Consider the following 25,079-nt stretch of genomic DNA (forward strand, 5'->3'; position numbering starts at 1 on the left):
TAATATTTGAACATAGCACCTTCTGTTTATTTTTACTATAGATCAGTTAAATAAAACCCTGAGAATCAGCAGTCCTTATATGGGCAAAATAATTCAATTTTAATTTTTCTTCTCAAAGAGATAATCAAGAGCAGGCTGCCCTATCCTGTGTTCCATGTTGCGATTTTTCGTGAACTCCTTCAGCAAAGTCATTACTTCATTATCAAATTCTGGAGGAGTTGGCTTGGTTTCTGTTTGAGTGAAGATAAAAACAGATATCAGAGATTCACATTTCAGACTTCAAATTGAACCAATGCCTGCTTCAGCCTACAAGCACATTTCACATTCTGAACAGAAATTTTAAAAATGGGTTGTGTGTGCAGGGTGAATTTCTTCCCTTTCCTAAAGACCTTTTAGGTTCTGATGCTTCATCGTCTTCAACACTCCTTCTATTATCTTCATTTGTGTGCTCAGACAATGGGTATCTACTTTAATGATACAAATACCTGGGTAAAAGCTATAAAACAAGCTACAGATACAATATGGTGCAATACTAAACATTGTTTTCTTTACATATAAGAACTTGGACATCTTTAATGGTCAATTTTATGTTGCAGCCAGGCAAAATTAGTTTTATTTGCAGCACATGGTGAGTTAGCAAATCTCATCTGGATTAGCTAATCCTCAACTGATTCTGTTAACATTTGCTTCAGTGCTATACAGGAGTTCCCAGTCCTTGGCACTTTGTCATCTTTCTAATTGTGGAAATCAACAGTGGTATCCTCCTTCCATTTGAGGATGGAGACGGTAAACTAATTGTAATGCTTTAAATTTATACCCAAATTATCAGCCATCAGTGCAGACCAGAGATTTTTTGTTTTATTCTGTACGCATTAAAACTACAACATGCCAAATTTATCCATTGAACTGTTAAGAGATTGGAAATTATCTTTGAAGTAATTTAAAATGTAAAAGATTCTGAAGCCAATTAATTACCTTACAACAATTAGTTTACCTGCTAATTTCAGATGGAGATAGGGAAGAATGAGCATAGTTGGATAGGTACATACCAGTTATCCAATAGTAAATGTCCCAGTCATTGCTCGGTTGATTTATCAGTTTATCGTACAAGCTCAACTGGTTCTCTGTCATTTTGTTCAGATATTTTTTGGCAAAGAAACTGAAATAAAAAAATTAGGCATAATATGTTGCAATGTGTTATTATCTTACATAACGCGATGGCCATTGTACGATGCAGCAGATTACTTAAATGGCGTTGTAATTGATTTACACTGCCTGACCTAAAGGTTTCCAGCATGTTCTGTTTTATTTCACTTTAAGCTGTGAAAGTGGTGCCAGAGACCAGGAAGGTGTGGAGGTCCCAAGGGTGGGGATGGGCCCAGGTCCAGGAAACCAATGACCAGGATGGGAAAGAGAAGTGATGACGAGAAGAGAAGTGCCTCCTTTGGCTGGGATAGGATATCTATTTTCCAGATTTGGAATTTGGTCTGCTGGGTTACAGATAGGGGAGCGCAGGCTGCAGGAGGGTTTACAGAAAGAGGGTGGGGCTCTAGCAGGAAGGGGGAGGTTGCAAAAGGCATTTTGGGGATAGGTGGTTGTACAAGGGATCTGGGAAAAGGAGGTTGCAAGCTATGAGATTGGGGTGAGGTGAAAGTTGAAGAACTGAGAAGAGTGGAGAAGGAGGCTGTCAAGGAGAGGTTTAAAACTGTTCTCTATCAGCAAAGGAGGTAATTTGGATCTGAGGAAAAATTATATAAGAGGTAATAAATTACTTGTAAATTTGTGTAGTTTCAGCAACTTCTGTAACCAGGGGGAAAATGGTGGCTGCTGCTGTAATCACCACTGTCAATTTTGAATTTATATCTGAGATTGAGAAAATACTAATAAATAGGATTTAACTCTGATTTAAATTTTTCTAGTTTTATGTATGTGTCATGGAAATGCATTCACAGTGAACTCACCAATCTGGAAGTTATGTTTAAGGTGATGTCTGTCCACCTGTAGAATGTGTATCAGTTACTTTTAAACAAAAGTGGGTGGCATGGTGGCACAGTGGTTAGCACTGCTGCCTCACATCGCCAGAGACCCATGTTCAATTCCCGCCTCCGGCGACTGTCTGTGTGGAGTTTGCACGTTCTCCCCGTGTCTGCATGGGTTTCCTCCGGGTGCTCCGGTTTCCTCCCACAATCCAAAAATGTGCAGGTCAGGTGAATTGGCCATGCTAAATTGCCCGTAGTGTTAGGTGAAGGGGTAAATGTAGGGGGAATGGGTCTGGGTGGGTACGCTTCGGTGGGTCGGTGTGGACTTGTTGGGCCGAAGGGCCTGTTTCCACACAAAGTAATCTAATCTAAAAGTATTTTTGTTAACTTATGTTAGTTTGCCTAATGGGACTGTCCTATAGGCAAAAGTTAAACAGATTGGAATTTAGAATGAGACGTGATCTCACTGAAATATATAAAATTCTTAAGGGCTGGACAGGAAGAATGTTTCCTCTCAAGGGAGAGTCCAGACCAGAAAGCATAGTCTCAGAATAAAGGGGCTTGAATACAAGACTGAGATGAGGAGGAATTCCTTGCCACAGATCGCTATGGGGTAGATTTTGTACATTTAAGACTGAGAAAGATAAAATTCTTGATCAGTAAGGGAATCAAGGATTATGAGGAAAGGGCAGGAAAGTAGGTGTTAGAATGTTGGATCAGCTATGATCCTATTCAATGGCAGAGCATGCTCAAGGAACCAAATGGTGTACTCCTGTACTTATTGCTTATGTTCTTATAGTCTTAAATACTATGTAATTAATGCTTGTGAGTTGGGATTTTAACAAAGGGTTCACAGTGATTGAGGGTATTGATGGATAATTCAAATTCTGCTTCTGTGTGAGAACAATATTACATTTTATCTGTAGAAGGAGGAAGAGAGGAGACCTGATCGAGGTGTACAACATAATGAGTGGAATAGATTGAGTCAACAGCCAGAGACTTTCTCCCAGGGCAGGATTGACTGGCACGAGGAGTCATAGTTTAAAGATATTAGGAGGAAGGTATAAAGGAGACGTCAGAGGTATGTTGTTTATGCAGAGTGTTGTGATTGCATGGAATGTGTTGCCAGTGGTGGTGGTGGAAGCAGTGTCATTAGGAACATTTAAGTGACTGCTGTCCATGTGCATGTCCAGCAATAAGTTGAGGGGTGCGTAGGTTAAGTTACAATATTTTACATTAGGATTAAATCTCAGCACAACATTGTGAGCCAAATGGCCTGTCCTGTTCTGTACTTGTCTATGTTTTTTCTATGTTCTAAATGCAAAAGATAATGTTGCTACTTGACAGCATCATCAAATAAATGAATTAGTGAGAATGAAAAAGTAACCACCCCAAAATCAAACAATCCCTGAGAACATCTCAGGAGGAGCCTTCAAAAAAGAAAGGTCCAAATGGTTGTCTCAGGTCAGAACTAGATGGGCTGAATGCCTAATTAAGCTAAATGGCACTGGAAACAATTGGAGAAAAAAGTAATATAATCATATAATGATGTCATCACCAGATAATCACATACTAAAGCAGGTGATAAGCCAGAGAACAAGTCCATCTTCAAATTCAAGGTCATTTTTACCTCAGTATGATGCAGTTCTCCAGCATTCCCCGCTTGCGGCTCTCATAGAGGAGGCGTGCTCGCTTTGTATCTAGTGGTTCGTTGGTTCGTTCTTCCCATGGAGGCAGCAGTATCTGAAAGATGTCTTTCATTTCATCATCAGGAATATCTCCACGATATGCTCGGACAGAACAAGCACCAAGTATGGCACGGATAACACTCTGTCTGGACAGGTTAAGAACCTGGAAAGGAACAGGATGGATATTTATCCAGCCCTATTTTATTTATTCCTTTGATTATTTATAGATGTCAAAATAACTGAATTTAGATCATAGCAGTCAAACAGATTTCCCCAGTTTTATCATTTTTGACCAGGTTCCCATTAAGCATGAAGTAGTCTTTCTAATCCTGTGTGCGGGGAGTCACTTACCAATCGCAATACAGTGTATGAAGATGTTGCACACAGAAACATATTCACCGAGGTCTCTCTTGCTTTTTGAGTTAGAAGTTACACTGTTTCAAGCATACATATCTCAAATTTAGCACAGTTGTTATTTATATTGCAACTACTGTTGAGCTAGGATGGATTTAAGCAGGCAAGTCCATCAACCCCAGTAACGTGTATGTCAAGGAAAAATAAAATTTCAATCTATATTTTATTAACCTCATTTAAATAAACTAATGCAAATGAACCAAGTTATAGTTTATGGTCTCAGATTTTCCAAACACACCATTAAGTATCATGCTTCAGAGGCACAAACAGGCAAAGAAAAATATTGCTGAGTAACAGGAGGAAATATTAGAGAACACTTTAACTTCAAAGACCCTTTGGAAATATTCCAAAGAAGAATCTTTGCATTCAATCTTAACATATGCTGTTTTTAAGTAAGTGAGAAATTCATATCAAACACATTGTTCTTTCTAACTTCCAATGGTTGCCAGTCATCAGAGTTGGCAGGCAAGAAACATCTAGTATGGAATCTGATAATGGCAGACATTGCATTTCAGTTCAATCCAGGAGTCTTAAGAAAGAACAATATAACTTAGCAACTGGCCCTTCAGCCCACATCTGCGCTGACCATGATGCTATTCTAAACTAACCCCATCTGCATGCACATGGTCTGTACCCCTTTATTCTCTGCTTGTTCATGTGTCTGTCTAAATGATTTTTAAAATTTGCTAACATTTCAGCTTTACCACTTCTCCTGGCAGTGTGTTCCAGGCACCTACATCCCTCTGTGTAAACAAAAAAAAAATTCCTCACACATGGCCTTTAAACTTTACCCCCCCCCAACCTCGCCTTAAATCTATGCCCCAAGTATTTTGCATTTCAACCTTGGGAAAGAATCTACTATCCATGCCTCTCATAACTTTATTTATTTCTATCAGGGAGAGAAGTTAATTAAATAAATCTTCACAGAGGACGTCATAAGACATTTTCTTGAAATAATCATTCAAGGGCTGAATGAAATTGTGGAGTTGAAAGTAGTTAGTATTAGTAAAACAAATTGTACTGAAGAAATTAATGGATTGAAAACTGACAAATCATGGGGACCCTATGACCTTCACCCAAGAGCGTTGAAAGATATCTTGATGATCATGTTACAAAATTTGATTAATTTTACAATGGTGTCTGTAGTTCAGAAAATTGCATATGTCATCCCACTGTTTATGTAAGGAGGAAAGGAGAAAACCGGGAACCATAGAAATGATTGCAGTGGTAGGGGAAATACTAGAATCTTTTACAAAGAATGTGGTGACTAGATATTGAGAAAATAATTGTCTGATTGGACAGTCAACATTGTTTTATGAAGGGGAAATCATACTTAACAAGCCCAATGTAATATTTTTAAAGATGTTCATAGAGTCAATAGTAGGGAACCAGTGATGTAGTGTGGTGTATTTGGATTTTCAGAAAGCTTTTGGTAAAATCCCATACAGGAGCTTAGGAAACAAAATGAAAGCAGAACAATTTATTTAGGTTGAGTGAGTGGACAAGATAGCCACATTTTATTCCAAGTGTGAGGTTATTCACTTTGGTAGGAAGAACAAAGATGCAAAGTATTTCTTAAATGATGAGGGATGGAAAGTGTCAATTTCCAAAGGGGCCTAAATGTACTTATAAGCCATTGAAAGCTAGCATTCAGGTGCAGAAAGCAATTTGCAAGGCAAATGGTATGTTAGCTTTCGTCACAAGATGATGAGTACAGGATCAAAAAAATCTTGGTTCACTTGGAGAGAATACTGGTGAGACCACACCTGGAATATTGTGTCCTGTGGTGGTCCTGTTGCCTAAGGAAAGATATACGTGCCATTGAGAGAAAGCAGCAGGGGTTCACGAAACTGACTTCTGGAATGGTGGAACTGTGTTATGAGGAGGAACTGAAGAGACTGGATCTAAATTCCCTGGATTTTGGAAGAATACAAAACAATCTCACAGAAACTTACAAAATTTTTAAATAGGTGGAGTTGCTTCAGAAACAATGGTTTTCCCAGCTGTGAAGAATAAAATCAAGGTCGCCTTCAGAATAAAAGGTAAGCAATTTAGGACTGAGTTGAGGAGGAACTTCTTCACTCAATGTGGTGAACATTTGAAATTCTCTACCCCAGAGAGCTGTGGTAACTTAATGATTAAGTTCAAAACAGAGATCGATTTTATTGCTAGTTATTAATCACAGATAGGTACAAGAATCATGTGGTTATATGGTATTAATCAGTGATGATCTAAAATGGCCCAACCGGCTCGAGGAGCAGAATGACCTACTCCCCCATCCCTATGTTCAATGACAGGTTAGGGTTCTCATCAACTCCTCAAATAAAAGAAATAGCTTCTCTTTAGTACTTACTTTCATAATTCTGAAAATGTATTGACACATTTGGCTTTATTATCTATACTTTTAATCATGAAACCAATGCATGAGTTAGGTTTTAAAACAAAATTAACTTGCATAGGTTTTAAACATTCACATTGCATCCATTCAATACAGATAAAAGTAGACAAGCCAGTTGTGAAATATTGTAGTTGAAGCACATTTTAAGGAGGTTGTTCAAAGAGGATTGCAAAGACAAGGTCCATTTAAGTTCTGCATGTAAAGATTAGGGACCAGATAGCTGAAGTTTACACCAATATCAGTAGAATAGAGGACATGTGGTAGATTAGCATTGTTGAATGGAAGTGTAGTTTTAGATTATAATTTTATGGAAGGTGGTAAATCAGCCCATTGGGCTTCTGCAGGTTTATGAAAGACACATCTAATTAGACTTATTAACCAGATTACATTGAATCTAATTTTATCCTTTCAAGCAATGCATTCTAGACCATTATTTTAAACATCAAGGGCTCTAATTAAAACTGAACATTTTTCCATAAATGACCTACATTACACTTCAATGTTTTTAATTTCCAACTTCTCATCTTTACATGAAGTATTGTGATGTTATATTGTGCCAATTACAGCTTTACAAAAAAACAACTGTATCAGGTTGTATGTTTGCTTGCTGAGCTGGTAGATTCGTTCTCAGACATTTTATCACCATACTAAGTAACATTTGTCAGTGAGCCTCCATTGAAGTGCTGGTGTTCTGTCGTGATTTCTACTTATCTGTCTTGGTCTGTTCCAGTGGGTGATATCACTTCCAGTTCTTTTTCTGAGACGTTGGTAAATGGAGTCCAAATCGATATGTTTGTTAATGGAATTCTGATTTGAATGCCAAGCCTCTAGGAATTCCTGTGCGTGTCTTTGTTTAGCCTGTCCCAGGCTGGACGTATTGACCCAGTCAAACTGGTGTTCCTCTTCGTTTGTGTATGGATACTAATGATAGTTGGTCATGTTTTTTGGTGGTGAGTTTGGTGCCCGATGTAATGTTTGTTGCAGGGTATTTTGTATATGACATTTGTTCTGCTGGTTGTTGGTATGGGGTCCTTTTTAATTCATCAGGAGCTGTTTCAATGTGCTGGTAGGTTTATGGGCTGGAGTAGTCTGGTCGTTGTCTCTGAGATGTCTTTGATGTATGGCAGGGTGGCTCAAGTTTCTGGGCTGTTGATCTTCTTGTTTAGGTTTGTTGTATAGGAATCGGCAGACTGTGCTTATCTGGTGCCGTTGTTCCTGAATACGTTGTACAGGTTTTTTTCCTCAGCTTGTCTTAGTTCTTGGGTGCTGCAATGTGTTGTGGCTCGTTTTAATAACGTCCTGATGCAGCTCAGTTTATGGGTGTTGGGATGATTGCTACTGTAGTTGAGTATCTGGTCAGTGTGTGTGGCTTTGCTGAATACGCTAATCTGCAGCTCTCCATTGGCTTTTCGTTCTACTGTGATGTCTAGGAAGGGGAGTCTATTATTGTTCTCCTCCTCTTTAGCAACATCCTTACCGGTATAAAGTTCACCAATGTGTTTGTGGATTTCTTCTAATCTGTTGCGTTTTATGACAAAGCTGTCATCCACACAGCAGACCTAAAGCTTGGGCTAGATTATGGAAGGGCTGTTTATTCTAACCTCTGCATTACTGCTTCTGCGATAAGTCCTCACACCAATTCCTACCAACAGGTAGTGATGGACCCGATTCCACAGTGAGAAAACTGTATTATCGCAACTCTGAGGAAACTTCACAAGGCAGTGAACTTAACAAGACAGACCCCCAAAGAACGAAACCTGAAGGATCCAACACACCCTGTTTTGACAGATTACCAAAGGTACATAAACAAGGGGCCCCCCTCAGACCCACAGTCTCACTTCCCGGTACACCGACATACAGACTAGCAAAGGAAGTGCAATGCAAACAAACACTTAGAAGAACTCAAGCTACCCCATCCACTCCACCCAGGAATTCCTTAACATCAAAGACACCAAGGTAGAGGACGATGAGGTTATGGTTTCCTTCGATGTGACGGCCCTAATCACATCAATAAACATCACCTGAGCCAAAGAAATACTAGCTTCACTGCTAGACGAACCAAGGACACTAACACCTGTCAGCATGGACAGCATCCTCAAACTAGTAGACCTGTGCCTCACTACTGACTTCATTCCCTCAATGACAAGACCTACAAACAAATCAATGGGACACCTATGGGATCACCAATATCAGGACTTTTAACAGAAGCAGTTATGCAGAGGTTAGAACGAACAACCCTTCCCATAATCCAGCCCAAGCTTTGGGTCCGCTATGTGGATGACACCTCTGCCATCACAAAACAAAACAAATTAGAAGAAACACATAAACAACTGGTTTGAAAGTCATAAAAAAAACAACAGACTCCCCTTCCTAGATGTCACAGTAGAACGCAAAGCCAATGGAGAGCTACTAGCCAGCACTTACAGGAAAGCCACACACATTGACCAGATACTCAACTACAGGAGCAATCATCCCAACACCCACAAACTGAGCTGTATCAGGACATTATTTAAATGAGGCACAACACATTGCAGCACCCAGGAATTTATGAGAAGCCAAGGAAGAGCACTCGTACAACGTATTCAGGAACAACGGGTACCTGATTAAGCGCAGTCTGCCGATTGCTGCACAACATGCTCAGAAAGTAGCCATCTTGCCATACATTAAAGATATCTTGGAGGTGACGACCAGACTACTCCAGTCCCTAGGCATCATGGTAGGCCACAAGCCTACCACCACACTGAAACAGCTCCTGATGAATTTAAAGGACCCAGTACCAACAACCAGCAGAACGAACATCATAATCAAAATACCCTGCAAGGACTACAACAAACATCACATCGGGCAGGAAACTAGTCACTAGGATACACAAGCACCAACTCGCCAAAAATGCAGGTAAAGAGAAAATTGCGCCCATTGCAGTTTAAATTTAATTCCGCCAAGAATGTTTCCTCTTTCTTTCACAATATAGAAACAGGAGTATGCTATTCAGTCAAAGACTTCTAATAAATTTAATTACAGTTACCTGACCACCTTGATTGCATAACTCTTAGCAAAAAATAAAATCTTATTTTCAAGATTTTTAATGAAACAACGATAACCATAGACTTGAAGTGAACTTCAGATTTCCACTACCATTTCCTGTGGGGAAAAAGTGGTTCACAAATATCCTCATTTTCATTATGCAGAATTGTGACATCTCGCTTTGGAGACCCTATAGGAAGAAATACCAAATGATCATGGCTGATCTGATAATCCTTAACTCCACTTTCCTGCCCTTTTCCCAAGAACCCTTGATTCTCTTCATGATTAAAAATCTCTCTCAATTTTGAACAATAACACAGCCTCGTCAACTGTCCGAGGTAAAGAGTTCCACAGATACTTCCTCATCTGTCTTGACTTGGTTTCTCTTACATTGAGATGATGCCCCCTGCCTCTCCCCCCTCAGTCCTAGATTCTCTCACATAGTGAGCAACCTATTCACACCTACTGTTAAACCTCCTAACAATCTTTTGTATTTCATTCTTCTAAACTCCAGTGACGGAAAAAAAATCTAGTTTGTTCAACCTCTTCCCATAAGAAATTCTCTCCAGACCTGGGATTAACTAAATTAACCTTCTCTAGACTGCTTTCAATGCCAGCATATATTCTTAGATAAAGGGCCCAAACTGTTTGCATTATTTGAGGTGTAATCTTGAGTATCTTGATCATTTTATCACTTCCCTAACCTCATTCACTTTCAAATAAAGGCTTACAGTCCACGATGCCTGTCTTATTACTCACTGAACGTGGATGCTAGCTTTTTGTGATTCATACATCAGAACATCCAAATCCCCTTGTGCTGCAGTCTTTCCCCATTTCAATAAGTTTGTGCATAACCTGGCATTTTCCCACATTATATTTCATCTGCCAAGTTTCAGCCCACTCCAAACTTGCCAATATCCCTCTGTTGACTAACATCCTCACCTACTTTCGTGTCATCGACAAAATTAACTTCTGCCAAATACCAAAACCTGTAGATAAACGTGGACCCAGCACTAACACCTTGGGTTCTCCACGAATTACAGGTTGCCATTCCTGAAGATGTCCCCTTTTATCTCAACTCTCTTTTCTAATAGTTTGTCAATCTTCTGTGCAAGCTAATACATGACTCCCAATGTCACAGTGCCCTTATTGAGTAGCTTTCTGTGCGGTACCTTGTCAATTGTCTTTAGGAATTCAATTCCCCTTTAGATATCCTACTTTTACCACTTCAAAAAATTCTAATAAATTTGTACGGCATGATTTCCCTTTCAATGAGCAATGCTGACTCTGCTTAACTATATTATTATGTATTTTTAAATTCTCTGCTATTGCATCCTTTCTAATAGACTAACATTTTCCCAAAAACAGATACTAATCTAATTTGCCTGCAGGATCATGTTTTTGGTCTCCTTCCCTTTCTGAATGAATGTTACATTGACAGTTTTCCAATCCTCTAGGACAATAATTTAAGGATTATTGGAATATTACTACCAGTATATCTATTCTCTCTGAAGCTGCTTTTGATAATTTAGTGCACAACCTATCTGGACTGGAAGATATTAGGCTTTAACAGGCAAAAACAGAAATTGCTGGAGAAACAGAGCAGGTCTGGCAACATGTTTTGAGACAGTCACCGGATTCCATGTTAATTCTTTTCTCTCCATAGATGCTGCCAGACCTAGTGAGTTTCTCCAGCAATTTTCATATTTGTGTATTTCAGTCTCCAGCATCCACTGTTATTCATCTCACCACCCTTAGCTGCATTTGTTTCCCCCAATGATAGATATTCATTTCCTCTGCACCCTTGACTCTTAGACATCTTTGGTTACTGCACTGAAGTTCTCAATTACAGTCAGTTATACAACACTGAAACAGATCCTTTGGTCCAGCTCATTCACGCCAACAAGACATCTCAATATAAACCTCGTCTCGTTTGCTAGCATTTGACCCATAACTCTCGAAACCCTTCCTATTCATATACCCATCCAGATGCATTTTAAATGTTGTATTTGTACCCACCTCCACCAATTCCTTTTGCAGCTCATTCCACACACACACACACACACCATCCTCTGCATGAAAAACTTACCCCTCAAGCCCATTCTAAATCTTTCCCCACTCACCTCAAACCTATGTCCTCCAGTTTTGGACTTCCCCAACCCAGGAAAAAGACTTGGCTATTCACCCTGTCTAAGCCCCTCATGGTTTTATAAACCGCTGCAAGGTCACCAGTCAGCCTCCGACGCTCCAGGGGAAAAAAAAGCACCGGCCTATTCAGCTCGCCATGTAACTCTAAACTTGTTCTTTTTGAGTAAGACTGAATCTTTGCAACCTGAGGGAGCATAAGCCAAGTTGATGCAACCTGAGTTAACCCTTTTCGCCTCAGTACACTGCAGCAGCCCTTCCAAATCACTATATCCTTCCCGAGAGTTCAACCGAAACCAGCTCTGCGTGTTCTGCACTTTTTCACTCACACTGGGCACCAACGACATCTTTCACCACTTCCAAGGTCATAAAATTTCGCCGGAAAAAGAACAATTAAATTTACTTTTAGTATAAAGAGAAAACAGATTGAGTAGTGAAGGGGCGGACTTTAATTGCATCTGTCACCAGCGGGGCGGAAGTAAGCTCTTTGTCCGTCGGCAGGAAGGTCCGGGTCTTCAATGCGGTGTGGTCCGTTGCTGAAAGGTGTCCGGGGGTTTGATTGTCCGTGTGCGCGCGGCGCGGCTGGCGGAATGGCCGAGGGAGCCGATTTGATCGACATTTACGCGGATGAAGAGTTTAATCAGGTGAGTGAGCTGGAGTTTAGGGATAGAGGGTTTGAGCCGAGTCGTGGAGAGATTGAGCTGAGGCCTGGGGACAGAGAGAGGCCGGGACTGAAGCGCAGGCCTTGGATTGTGGCTCGAGTTAAGGGAACCGGGTGACCCCTTTTTACCGGCCCATGAGCTGAGAGAACTGCTGCCAGTGAATCACCTGCTTCAAGTCCGCTCGGGTTTGAGTCCTGTCTGGGATCTCGCAAAACTTCAAATGTCAAAATAAATGACCGGAATTCACTTTTACCGAACTTAAATCTGAAGAGGGCTGGCCTTGAATCTTCGTGCTGAAGTTTTAAAATATTTATAAAATAAATACCAGTTGTATGAAATAACTTGTCATGGAGAGGTTGGAAACAGCATATTTATAGATGCAACTTCCTCAAAGACTATTTAAAAATAAAGTGACATATTAGAAAAAAAATAAATGAAACATGATTTGCTGGCATATGCAGCTGTTTCGCCGACATCTTAGGAAGGGAAAATAATAGGTTTTCGGTTTGGATTTTCACCTTTGAGAGATTAATTATTTGCTGATGTGTTTGATGAATGTGTACATGGTTTCTTCGCTTCTCCATGTTTCTGGCAGCATACTTGTAAAGCAAGGAACGAGGCCTGGGCGATTATTATAAAACACTTACTGTTCTTTGAAGACACAAACCCGACTTCGAAAGATAAAATGGGGAAAATTTTAAAATTGCAAATCTGAAATAAAACCATTTTACATATTCCAGCAGTATTTGAATACAGAAAAATAAGTTACCAATTTGGATGGAGACCTTGCCATAAAGAAAAGTGAAGACCTCTGATTTTTAAAATCAAATTCAATTTCTAAGAACAATATTCCTTTCCTACATCTGCAACTCAAATTGTCTTTTTTTCCCAGACTTTTTTCAAACTTTTTATACTTATTTATATCTGACTTTTCTGTTGTTTGCTGAAAGATCCATTATATGCTGATCAATAGTGGCTGCTGTTGTGGCAATGGAGAGGTTAAGAGTGCTTCATACTAAAGTATGCTGATTCATTGAAATTAATATTGTAGGTGAGACATAATGGAATGGAAAAAACTTTAATGAAAAATGTTGTTCTGTTTATAAATATGTTAAAATTAAATTGTTTTTAATTAAACTTGTTTTTGAGAAATATGGAACAACAAAGATATCACAATTCAGATACTTGTGTGGGCCTATAATAAAAAGAAGCAATTAAGAGTGAATGTGATTTTTTAACAAACTTTGGGATCAACGAAATGGATCAGTAAGATTTTCTAATTATTTATATTTGATGTTCCAAAGATTTAATATAATTGAAATACAACCATTGCTAAATACAGAAGATGATCTGGAACCTCTTATTTCCATTTCCATTTAAATGTTACTGTACTCCAATTGTTTTATCAGTATAAAATCTAAATCTGGACAGGCAATAGATGTTTCAATAGTGGACTATTTAAAGAACAGTAACAGAAATTTGCACTTGATTTTAAAATCAAATTAACTTCTTACATCTCTCTCAGTTCCTCACAATGGCATCATTTTAGTTTGTCTTTTGTTGCAGTAAAATGCAATATGTTCAAACTTAATTTTTATATATCTATGTATATATATTTAAATGTTTTTGATATTTTAAGTGGATAAAAATCCACTTTGGTGTCAGAACATCTTAGGGTTTAGATGTAGGATTTGTCCACCAATTAACAACTGTTTGTTCCAAACTTGCAAGTGGTCAAAATCTAAATAGGACAAACCTAATAAATATAGTGGCAGATAGGACTTGACACTTAATTCAACATTTAATACAATCTGTAAAAGTTTGAGTGTGTGCTACATGTTATAAAATTACTCAGCACCACAGCTCATCATGGTGTAAGGTTTGCTGCTACTATTCTCTTTCCTGACAGGAATCTACAGGACCTTCCTGGTCTCATTTGTTGGACAAAATACACGAGACAGTCTGATGAGAAGAGACTCTTGTCTTAATCAAGATATAGCTCATTGCAACTATGTACAAATGACATTGATATGATAGACATTGTTACTGACATAATGAGGTCAACTTTGATGTTAAACTTACTCCTTTGAGATTCAAAACTATTATCCTGCTGGAGTCCATGCGACATTGTCATATTGGGTGGTGCTTAATGCGCTCAGCATTAACCCTTGCATTGTATGCAACACCTCACTTCAATGTGCGAAATACCAAACGTATTTTAGAAAATGAAGAATTTTCAATAAAATGTACAATTGATGAAACCAAAAGAGAAAATGCTGGAAAATCTCAGCAGGTCTGGCAGCATCTGAAAGGAGAGTAAAGAACTGACGTTTCGAGTCTAACTGACTCTTTGTCAAAGCACTAACAAAGGGTCAGTTAGACTCGACATCAGCTCTTTTATCTCTTTACAGATGCTGCCAGACCTGCTGAGATTTTCCAGCATTTTCTCTTTCGGTTTCAGATTCCATCATCCGCAATAATTTGCTTTTGTACAATTGATGAAGTAGTTTGTAATTTGGAATTAGAAATTTACAAACTTCTGAAGATCGTTGAAGGTTTTTCACTAAGAGGAATTAAATTCTAATTTATGTCCTTTTTACAGTAATTACACTTTGTTCTCAAAGAGACAAACTAGAATCAACAAGGTGGCACGGTCGCTCAGTGGTTAGCACTGCTGCCTCACAGTGCCAGGGACTCTGATTCGATTCCCACCTCGGGCAACTGTCTGTGTGGAGTTTGTAATATTCTCCCCATGTCTGCATGGGTTTCCTCCGGGTGCTCCGGTTTCTTCCCATAGTCCAAAGATGTGCTGGTCAGGTGAATTGGCCATGCTAAATTGCCCATAGTGTTACATGCATTAGTTAGGTTTAAATATAAAGTATGGGAATGGGTCTGTGTGAATTACTCTTTGGAGGGTTGGGCCAAAGGGCCTGTTTCCATGCTGTAGGAAATCTAATCAAAAAATGTTGACTGTAGTTTCTCTGGCACGGTAAATTACATGGGATTTGGCTCAGCTCACCTGTTTCGGTGTGCATGCTCCTCTCATCCTTGTTCACCTAACTTCATGAAAGAAATCTTATTATTTTTTCTGATATATATATCTGACTTCCATTTGAATATAATTTCTATGATTTATTTAATATGTATGATGCCAGAGGTAAGGTGTTAGAATGGACTGTATGAAGCTTCATCTGTTGATGAGTTGACATTAGAGACAGCTGGATGAAGGATTACAGCATCCTGAATTTTGCTGTTTGTTAGAATGTTGTACTTTGCTGCCTGTTACAGATCTGAATCTCAAAGAAAATTGGTTCTCTTTTCCTGCAATGCTTAAACTTGAATTCTGCCATTTAATTCTGAACTTTATTTTGAATGAAGTGATTCTTGAATGGCTCAGATCATTTTTTGGATGTTTAGTTTTAATGCAGAATAATCCAGAGTTGGATAGTGGCTTTATGCAAATTGTGATGTTGCATTTATCTGGTACTCAGACAGGAATGCTAATTAACCCAAGCAAATTACTTGTTAAAACTAACTTCTATCATTGACTGAGCAACATTTTGAACTCTGTAGTTTGGATATGACCTCTGATTCATTATGGTGCAGTCCCACATTCTAGCAGGAGTAACTCATTAATTGTCCTGACTGGAAAAAGGTTCATTTTCCTTTCTTCCCTGGCCCAAGAATATTTGAGGACAAATATGCCAGCCTGTTAGCTTAATCAGCATAACACAGAGTTGAATCTAGGATCGCCTTATTTCTTAAGGCTCTGTACCACAATCTTGCAGTCAGTGTCCTGATCCACTGAGCTTTGGGGAGAATCCTGAAAGGGATTCGTTTTCAGTGGTGTTTTGTAAAATCTGTTGCTGAAGTATATTTTTGTTTGTGGTTTATGCAGGAAGTAGTGTTACCTAATATTGAACATTCTTGATTGTGTTTTTGCATCTGGCAGTGTTTGGGATTTCCCTGCAATGTGGCGAGGATGTTTGCTGTTATATAACTTTGTATGTTTAGATCTCATTTTGCAGCATGTGTTTGTAAAATTGCCTTCCCACATGGAAAAAAAAGTTTCATGTTACACACTTTAGTACTGAGAATCTGGCCACAGTAATTGAACACATGGGCTAGTGGAGTTATATAAATCTAAAACCAAGTACATATTATTATTCACCTTGCCTTCTACTTACCAAAGCTCCATGTGCCACTTGCGACTGCACATTATTTGCCAGACTCTTGAAGTTTGAGGTGTACTTTGAGTTTGCTAGTCATACATAGTTCATCAAATGAGTATCTGTGGGGCGGGTACAACATCAACTTGATTATCTTTATTTGGGCGAATGCTATCTCACAAAGGTATGTCGTAAACTTTATTTTCAAAAACACTGAATGGTAGGAACGAGTATTTTACTCATTCTCATAGTTTTTGAATCCTCAAAAATCACTGTTCCTTGATCTATAGTCTTTTTATCATAGTTATCTCCATATCAACTCCACTGCTTTGTAAATCAAATACCTGGTATGAATATGATAGACAATCCACTAATTCTACTTAAAGGAATGGATTTAAGACAACACAATGATTTGTTCTATTACATCCACTTCCTGAAATTGTCTGTTCAATTTTTCTGCTATCCTCCTCAAGTATGCACAGATGTTTTCTGTTGGAACCATTTTTCTTTGCCTTTGATTTTTTTCAGTATTTTTCCAAGCTTAGGAAGTGTTGCACCATCTTATCAGTTAATTGGGAGGACCACAGGCCCAATTTGAATGTATTCATAAGACTGATCTGTCCTTTCCCTGCAGATCACAGTTCTGTTTGCTCAATTGTGATATTGTCTGTAAGGAACCCAAAGTTGGGCAAGCTTATGTTGTCTGTGCATTTCTTTCCTTGATTTAAACAGAAGTCATGATTTCAGGTATCAGATCAAAAAATCTTAGCAGGAGCTTCCCTCAGCTTGAACCACCTGACATCATCTTGGAGGATTAGTTCACAGTAGGCATTTACATTGAATTTGTAAAGTAAGGACTTAAACAAGCAGTGCTGAAGATCTCTTGTTTGAAACTGGGTCAGTATTCACAAGCTTTTGGAGCACTGCCCCTTTGTCAGATGAAGTGATGAAGAGTATACAGGCACTGAATTTATAGGCAGAGAGATCAAAAGATTATACAAATGGTGTGAGTGGAATGTCAATAGGCAGGATAATAAATCTCTGCAGGTGGTCAAAAGTGTCAGATGGTGTGGGTGAAGTGTCAACAGCTGAATACTGAGTAAAGGGGATGATCTGTAATCCAATTAATTGAGCCAGAGGGATTATTACAAAAAAAATTACAAGGTGGTGCTGGACACAAACTAAATGGCTGGCATATCATGATAAGTGTAAGACTCACATGCCGAGAGTGTAATCAAAGTAACAAGCAATCTAAAACTGTACAAACTAATTAAAGGAGAGAGATCATAACAAGTTATCAAGGTGATGGTGTTGCATCCTGTGGATGTGCTGTACTCCACCACTAACACTCTGGAGAACACCACTGTGAAAGATGCCGACCACTCCATCTCCTGCCCTCATTTCGGGAACTCCAACTACAATGCCTTGCTTCTTCTCCTGGCTCACAGGCAATAACTCAAGCAGGAGACCCCCTTGCGGATACAGGTCCAGTGCTGGTTGGAGGTGGCAGAGGATCAACTCCGGTATTGTCTGGAATTGGCTGATTGGGCCATGTTCAAACAGTCTGCAGGTACCTTGGACGAGTACACCATCACCGTCACAGACTTTATTAGCAAGTCTGTGGAAGACTGCATACCGAGGACGTCTATCTGGGTGTTCCCCAACATGAAACCGTGGATGAATCAGGACATACAAAACCTGCTAAAAACCAGGCGTGAGGCCTTCAGATCAGGAGACCCACTCAAATATAAGGAATCCAAGTATGATCTTCGCAGAGCCACTAAGACAGCCAAGGACCAATACCGATCCAAACTAGAGCCCCAGACAGACACCCGGCAACTATGGCAAGGTCTGAATGACATCACAGGTTCTAAAGAGAGATGATGCAAGATAGCAGACAATGACATATCCCTCCCAGAACATCTCAATGCCTTCTGTGCTCGCTTTGAGCAGAATTTCAGCAGAAAGGTAACACCTAATCTGACAAGTCCTACAAACTATCCCAACCGTCAGTGCATCAGAGGTCAGATCAGTTTTCCTTTGAGTGAATCCAAGGAAAGCGAGAGGACAAGACGGAGTACCAGGCTGTGAACTCAGAGCATGTGCAGATCAACTGGCAGAAGTCTTCTCAGACATCTTCAGCCTCCCCCTGCAGCAGGCCACTATTTCAAGAGAGTCAACGTCATCCCTGTGTCTAAGAAGGCTCTTGCAGCATGTTTCAATGACTACCGCCCAGTGGCCTTAACTCCGGTGGTCATGAAGTGCTTTGAAAGGCTGGTCATGGAATTAATCAACTCCAGCCTCCCCACTACACTTGACCCACTCCAATTTTCCTATCAGACCAACAGATGCACGTCAGATGCTGTATCATTTGCACTTCGCTCCGCCCGAGAACATCTTGACACCAAGGACAGCTATGTAAGAATCCTACTCATTGACTACAGTTCACCCTTCAAGCTATTATCCCCTCGAGACTGATTACTAAACTTGGTAATCTTGGACTAAGCCCCACTCTCTGCAACTGGACCCTCAGTTTCCTGACCTACAGGCCATAATCAGTGAAGGTTGGTGGACAATATTTCATCATCGCTGGAGCCCCCTAGGGGTGTATACTCAGCCCCCTTCTGTACTCACTGTCTACCCATGACTGCTTCGTTAAATACCAGACTAATGCCATTTACAAGTTTGCTGATGACGCCACCAAAGTCAGTCGAATCTCAGATGGCGACGAAACAGACTACAGACAGGAGGTGGAACACCTGGAAAAATGGTGCACTGAGAACAACCTAGCTCTCAATGCCAGCAAAACCAAGGAACTCGTTATTGACTTTCGGCAGGATGTTACTCATGCCCCCCTACACATTAACACCACAGAAGTGGGACGAGTGGAAAGTGTCAAGCTCCTGGGAATGGTCATCAACAACAAGCTTTCTTGGACTTTTCATGCGGACGCACCGGTTACAAAGGCCCAGCAACATCTCTTCTTCCTCAGGCAGCTGAGGAAATTTGGCATGACAGCGAATACCCTTGCCAACTTTTATACGTGTGCCACAGAGAGCATTCTGTCTGGATGTATCAGTAGCTGGCATGGCAACTGTACCATTCAAGATCGGAGACGGTTACAGAGAGTGGTGAACTCGGCCCCGACAATCACCAAAGGCCAACCTCCCATCTATAGAATCCATCTACCAGACCCGCTGTCAAGGAAAGGCCGCCAGCTTTCTCAAAGATCCATCCCACCCTGGCACTGTTTTTCTACAACTGCTGCCTTCGGGGAGAAGCCTGAACTCCTGCACCAGCTGGTTTCGCAACAGTTTCTGCCGTGCTGTTGTTAGAATGGACTCTCAAACTTTTAGCATTTGCCTGTACCAGTGTTTTTGTTTTTGCTGCTGTTTACCTATTATTTATTATCTATGCTACTTAACTATGTGATCTGCCTGTATTGCTCGCAAGACAAAGCTTTTTACAGTGCCTCGGTGCATGTGACAGTAAATTCAATTCAATTAGAATAGGACAGTAAGGAAGATTTTACCAACAACTACATGTAACCCCACCATACTGTTCTGTGTCTGTAAAATCTTCCTTACTATCCTGTTTTAGCACCATTATCTTGATAACTTATCACAACCACCTGAGGAAGGAGCGGCACACCGAAAGCTGGTGCTTCCAAATAAACCTGGTGTCATATGACTTCTGACCGTTTCCACCTAGTCCAACACCGGTACCTCCACATCTTGTTTGAAGTTAGTTGACATTTTGACATCAATTTTCAGTACATGAGAGAAGTCCATAACTTTAGTTTTTAATGCTTGCAATTCAGTGGTAATTGATAAAAGAGGGGAAATTAGGATATTTTCTGCAAAATGCAACAAAGCTTGCATTTGTTTTTGTACCATCAATCAGTTTGTTGATTGGAATGCTTTTCTCAAGCATATTTCTTTTGCAATTCATTGTAAATCTCATCACCTCTTATTCTCTCTTTTAGGGACAGAAGGGTGAAAAGATACTCCTTTATATCCTTAAAACATGCACACACAAACAACCAACGTAAAATTTGCACTTGGAACCAGTCATGAGTTTTAAATGAGAGACTGAAAACTGCTTTCCATGAGACCATTAGACACAGGAGCAGAAGAAAATCATTTGGCCTATCAAGTCCACTCCACCATTCGATAGGATCATGGCTGATCTAATAACCTTCAACTCTACTTTCCTACCTATCCTCATAACCTTTGATTCGCTTGCTGATTAGTAATCTCACTATCTCAGCCTGAATGCACTAAATGGCTTCACCTTGTCAAATCTCTATGGTAAAGAATTCCACAAATTCATTACTGTCTCACTCTATGCCCTCTGATCCATCCCATCTCATCTAATCTGTTGAGCACTGCCCCCCAAAGAATCATGTATGTTTCAGTAAGGTCTCCTCATTCTCTCAACTCCAATGAGTTCAACCTAACCTATTCAAGCTCTCTTCATAAGTAAATCCCTTCCCATCCAAGATTAACTGAGTGAAACTTCTCCGGATTGCCTCTGAGCCAGGTAATTTTCCTTAGATAAGGGGACCAAAACTTTTCAGTGTTCCAGCTGTGGACTAACTAGTGCTTTGTATGTCTTTGGAAGAATCTCCTTGTTTTTATACTTAATTTCCTGTCAAATAAAGACTGATATTTAACTTGCCTTCCCTATTACCTGCTGAACATGGATGCCAGCATTTGTGATTCATGCATAAGAACTGTTAGGTCTTCTGTGCTGCAGCTTTCTGCTGTCTTTCCCCATTTAAATAATATCCAACTCTTCTATTCTTCCTTTGGATAAATCCAAGGGATGAATGCAGATTTCTCCAGCTTCCTCATTTCCCCTCCCCCTACCTTATCTCAGTCCCAACCCTCGAACTCAGCACCACCTTCTTGACCTGCAATCTTCTTCCCGACCTCTCTGCCCCCACCCCCTCTCCGGCCTATCACCCTCACCTTAACCTCCTTCCACCTATCGCATTCCCAACGCCTCTCCCCCAGGTCCCTTCTTCCTACCTTTTATCTTAGCCTGCTTGGCACACCTTCCTCATTCCTGAAGAAGGCCTTATACCCAAAATGTCAATTCTCATGCTCCTTGGAGCCTGACCTGCTGTGCTTTTCCAGCAACACATTTTTCAGCTCTTCTATTCTTCCTGCCAAAGTGCATAACCTCACATTTTCTCACATTATATTCCATTTAATTTATATATATATATCATTCTGTGGACTCCTTGTGTCATTCTTACTGCTTGCCTTCCCACCTGTTTTTGTCAGTCACTTCTGTCATTTAAGACATATGGTAAATATTGTGGCTCCAGCACTGGTACCAGGGGCTCTTCACCAGTTATAGGTTGCCATCCTGAAAATTATTCTTTTATTCAAATTTCTTTGAGTTAGCCAAACTGTTATCTATGCTAATATACCACCCTGAACAGCACAGGCTTTTATGTTATTAAGTAGCCTTGTGTGCAGGACCTGACCAAGTGCCTTTTAGAAATCCAAATATACTACATACACTGGTTGGTTTCTCTTTATTGATTCTATTTGTTACCCCCACATCGCTAAATTAGATTTGTCAGGCAGATTTTCCTTTCAGGAGGCCATGCTGACTCTGACTGATAATATTGTGTTTCTAAATGTTCGGTTATTACATCCTTAATAATAGACTAATATTTTCCTAAGGACAGATGTTAGGCTTACTGGTGTACAGTTTCTTTTTTTTTCTGTTTCCCTCTTTGAAGGTGGCATAGTGACAGTTTTCAAATTCTTTGGGACTTTTCCAAAATCTCTGCATCTATTTCCTATAATCCTATAATGTAACCCATCATCTCTTGCACTCATCTTGTGGTTTGTGATGTTACTCTAGCCTCTGTATCCATGCTTCTGGAATATCTGGAATACTTCTGCTGTTTTAAAGTGTAGAGGCATGCGAGGTCACCTCAGGGGCTGTGATTTGTTTCTGGGGTCCCAGTCATCTTCTGGCACTCAGCAATTGTACAGGGCATAGGAAGGATTTTTGTAATTTTTTTCTTAGTCTGAGCTCTGTGTGTGCTAGCAGCATGATCAACAAGTGTGCACAGCTTAGAGGGAATGTGAATGGTTTAAGGGGGACTGAGACTGAGAATCAACTGTCAAGGATTCTGCAGTCAACGAGTCGATCACGATCTATGGTTTGGAGACTGGAGATGAGTGTAACAGGTTACCACATGAGATTGTTGCTTAAGCTCCTCCTAACTCTGGAGGTTGAAGACTGGTTTCAGAGTAGAAATTGAAATGCAGTCCAGAAGAGGGCTGAGTAACGCCTGCAGAAACAATCGAAATGTGAACTCAATGGAAATTTAATTTGAATTACTGCAAAATTTATATTTTTGGCTGTCCAAGTGGTTCAGGGGGTTAGAACATTCTATGTCTATGCTCATTTAAGGTGTTTGTAAGATATTACAATATGTCTGTGAAGCTTGGCCAGAGTCAGAGGAGAAAAGAAGACATGGGAATTGTGAATTTATTTGCAAGCAAATTAGGTAAAACAGAAAGGTCCTCTGTAATAAGAGCTGGGTTAACAAAGTGACTGTACAAAACTGAAGCAGATACTTGAGTTTTGGAATACTTAATTTTTGTGATTTTTCAAGTAAGACTGTCTTTGTCTTTGTAAAATGTGACAAAGAGAGGGAAAATCTTGCAATTCCTTTCAATAAATAGCTGGATTTAGTTTTATGTATATAGTTTTGAGTTTCTTTTTCCTGTCCTGGGGGAACAAATAGTGAAATTTGCCAGGTTTTTACCCAACCAGTCAGCATGGCTAAAACATATAGCCAGGTTGATCTGAAATTATCTAATTCTTATTTTTGATTCTGGTCCCATTCGTCTCATTAGCTACATTTTCTGCAATACTTCATCATAGTCATAAGCTGCCCTTTCAACAACGACTCATTCCCATGCAAAATAAGCTACTACTGGTTACGGTGATCTTTTACTTTTACGCATTTAACTGAGAAACAAACTTTTTTTTTGTTTCTTTGTTCAGAAAATCTTTTGAAACAAACCCAGTTGTCAGCTGTGACTCCCTCTGAGTCAGAAAGTTATGGGTTCAAGCCTCGTTTCAGAGTTAAGGAAGGTACTTGAACCTCAGCAGACATTTCATTGCAGTACTGAGAGCATTAGTGAAGAACAGCTGCACTGTGCTGTCAGATAATTTCTTAATGTGAGGCTGTGATCTGTCTCAGGTGGATATCATTTGTATCCCATGTCACTGGAAGAAGAGCAGGGAGTTTATCCCTGATCCCCTAACCAAATATTTGTTCCTCTACCAACATCAAGAGAGGTTATAACATGGTGTGAGTGGAAGCTTCCTTTGTACATTTGGGTGCAAGAGTATCTGCACTTAAAAAGTACTTCATTGCCTGGAAAGCATTTTGGGGAAATCCTGAAGTGGTGGAAGATGAAATACGGGCGGCACGGTGGCACAGTGGTTAGCACTGCTGCCTCACAGCGCCAGAGACCCGGGTTCAATTCCCGCCTCAGGCGACTGACTGTGTGGAGTTTGCACGTTCTCCCCGTGACTGCGTGGGTTTCCTCCGGGTGCTCCGGTTTCCTCCCACAGTCCAAAGATGTGCAGGTTAGGTGAATTGGCCATGCTAAATTGCCCGTAGTGTTAGGTAAGGGGTAGATGCAGAAGTAGATGTAGATGTAGGGGCAGGGGTATGGGTGGGTTACGCTTCGGCGGGGCGGTGTGGACTTGTTGGGCCGAAGGGCCTGTTTCCACACTGTAAGTAATCTAATCTAATCTAATCTAAACAAGTGCAAGTCTTTTTTTGTTGTTTTCTTGGGCTTCACCCGTGCACCAAAAGCATTCTGGCATGCTTTTTAATCAACTGCTGTAGAACAGTGCTTTTCTATGTTAAATTGCTGTTACTGTGGCTTGCCTAGTGTTGAACATAAACTCATCTTCCTTTATTTTGTTGACTGGACAGAACATGGGCTCTTTCATAATTTCTCATACTTAAAGAATTTGGGATTCCTGGGACAAATAACCCATTTCTAGCCCTTTAAATGCACTGAGACCTTTGAAGTCTTGTGCCATCACTATCCAACTGGCACTTCTTAAGCTAAAAGTGGCCTCCTAATTAGTCCTTTTATAGCTTAGCTACTTTTACTTTACATGAACCAAACCTATGAATCAGAAGCAGAAGTAGGCCATTCAGCTTTTCAAGTCTGTTCCACTATTCAATAAGATCGTGACTGATCTGTTTGTTTTCCAATTTCCATATTTCCCTCTATCCCTGATAACCTGTGATTCCCTTACCTAACAAGAATCCATCTGCCTTCACTTTAAAAAGAAAGACCCTACCTCCATTGGCATCTGAGGCAGTGTTCCAAAGATGCAAAGCCCTCTGACAGAAAATAATTTCTTATTTTCACCATACAGCATGGAAACAGACTCCTGGGTTCAACCAATCCCAAACTAAACTAATCCCACCTGCCTGCTCCTGGCCCATATCCCTCCAAATCTTTCCTACTCGTGTACTACCTTTAATTTTAGAACCCCTAAATTACCACTTCGGGTCTTAGAAACTTAAACCAAGT

General features: G+C 40.1%; 2 protein-coding genes across 2 annotated transcripts in view; one reads left to right on the top strand and one right to left on the bottom strand.

The window, feature by feature from the left end:
• Positions 1-75: 75 nt before the first annotated feature.
• sdhaf2 (succinate dehydrogenase complex assembly factor 2) lies at positions 76-12,146 on the bottom strand. The gene is made up of 4 exons (XM_072592109.1): positions 11,978-12,146; positions 3,610-3,830; positions 1,050-1,159; positions 76-230 (listed from the first exon to the last, which is right to left on the bottom strand). The coding sequence occupies exons 1-4, from the start codon at positions 11,993-11,995 to the stop codon at positions 100-102; spliced, it is 480 nt and encodes a 159-aa protein (XP_072448210.1). The 5' UTR covers positions 11,996-12,146; the 3' UTR covers positions 76-99.
• Positions 12,147-25,079, top strand: part of LOC140493553 (cleavage and polyadenylation specificity factor subunit 6-like) — an 85,978-nt gene continuing 73,045 nt past the window's right edge. Inside the window, exon 1 of the mRNA XM_072592108.1 lies at positions 12,147-12,292. Coding sequence (XP_072448209.1) covers positions 12,167-12,292 — 126 coding nt within the window. The 5' untranslated portion in view covers positions 12,147-12,166. The remainder of the gene's footprint in view (positions 12,293-25,079) is intronic.

The sequence above is a fragment of the Chiloscyllium punctatum genome, chromosome 22, assembly GCF_047496795.1.
Source record: "Chiloscyllium punctatum isolate Juve2018m chromosome 22, sChiPun1.3, whole genome shotgun sequence".
NCBI lineage: Eukaryota > Metazoa > Chordata > Chondrichthyes > Orectolobiformes > Hemiscylliidae > Chiloscyllium > Chiloscyllium punctatum.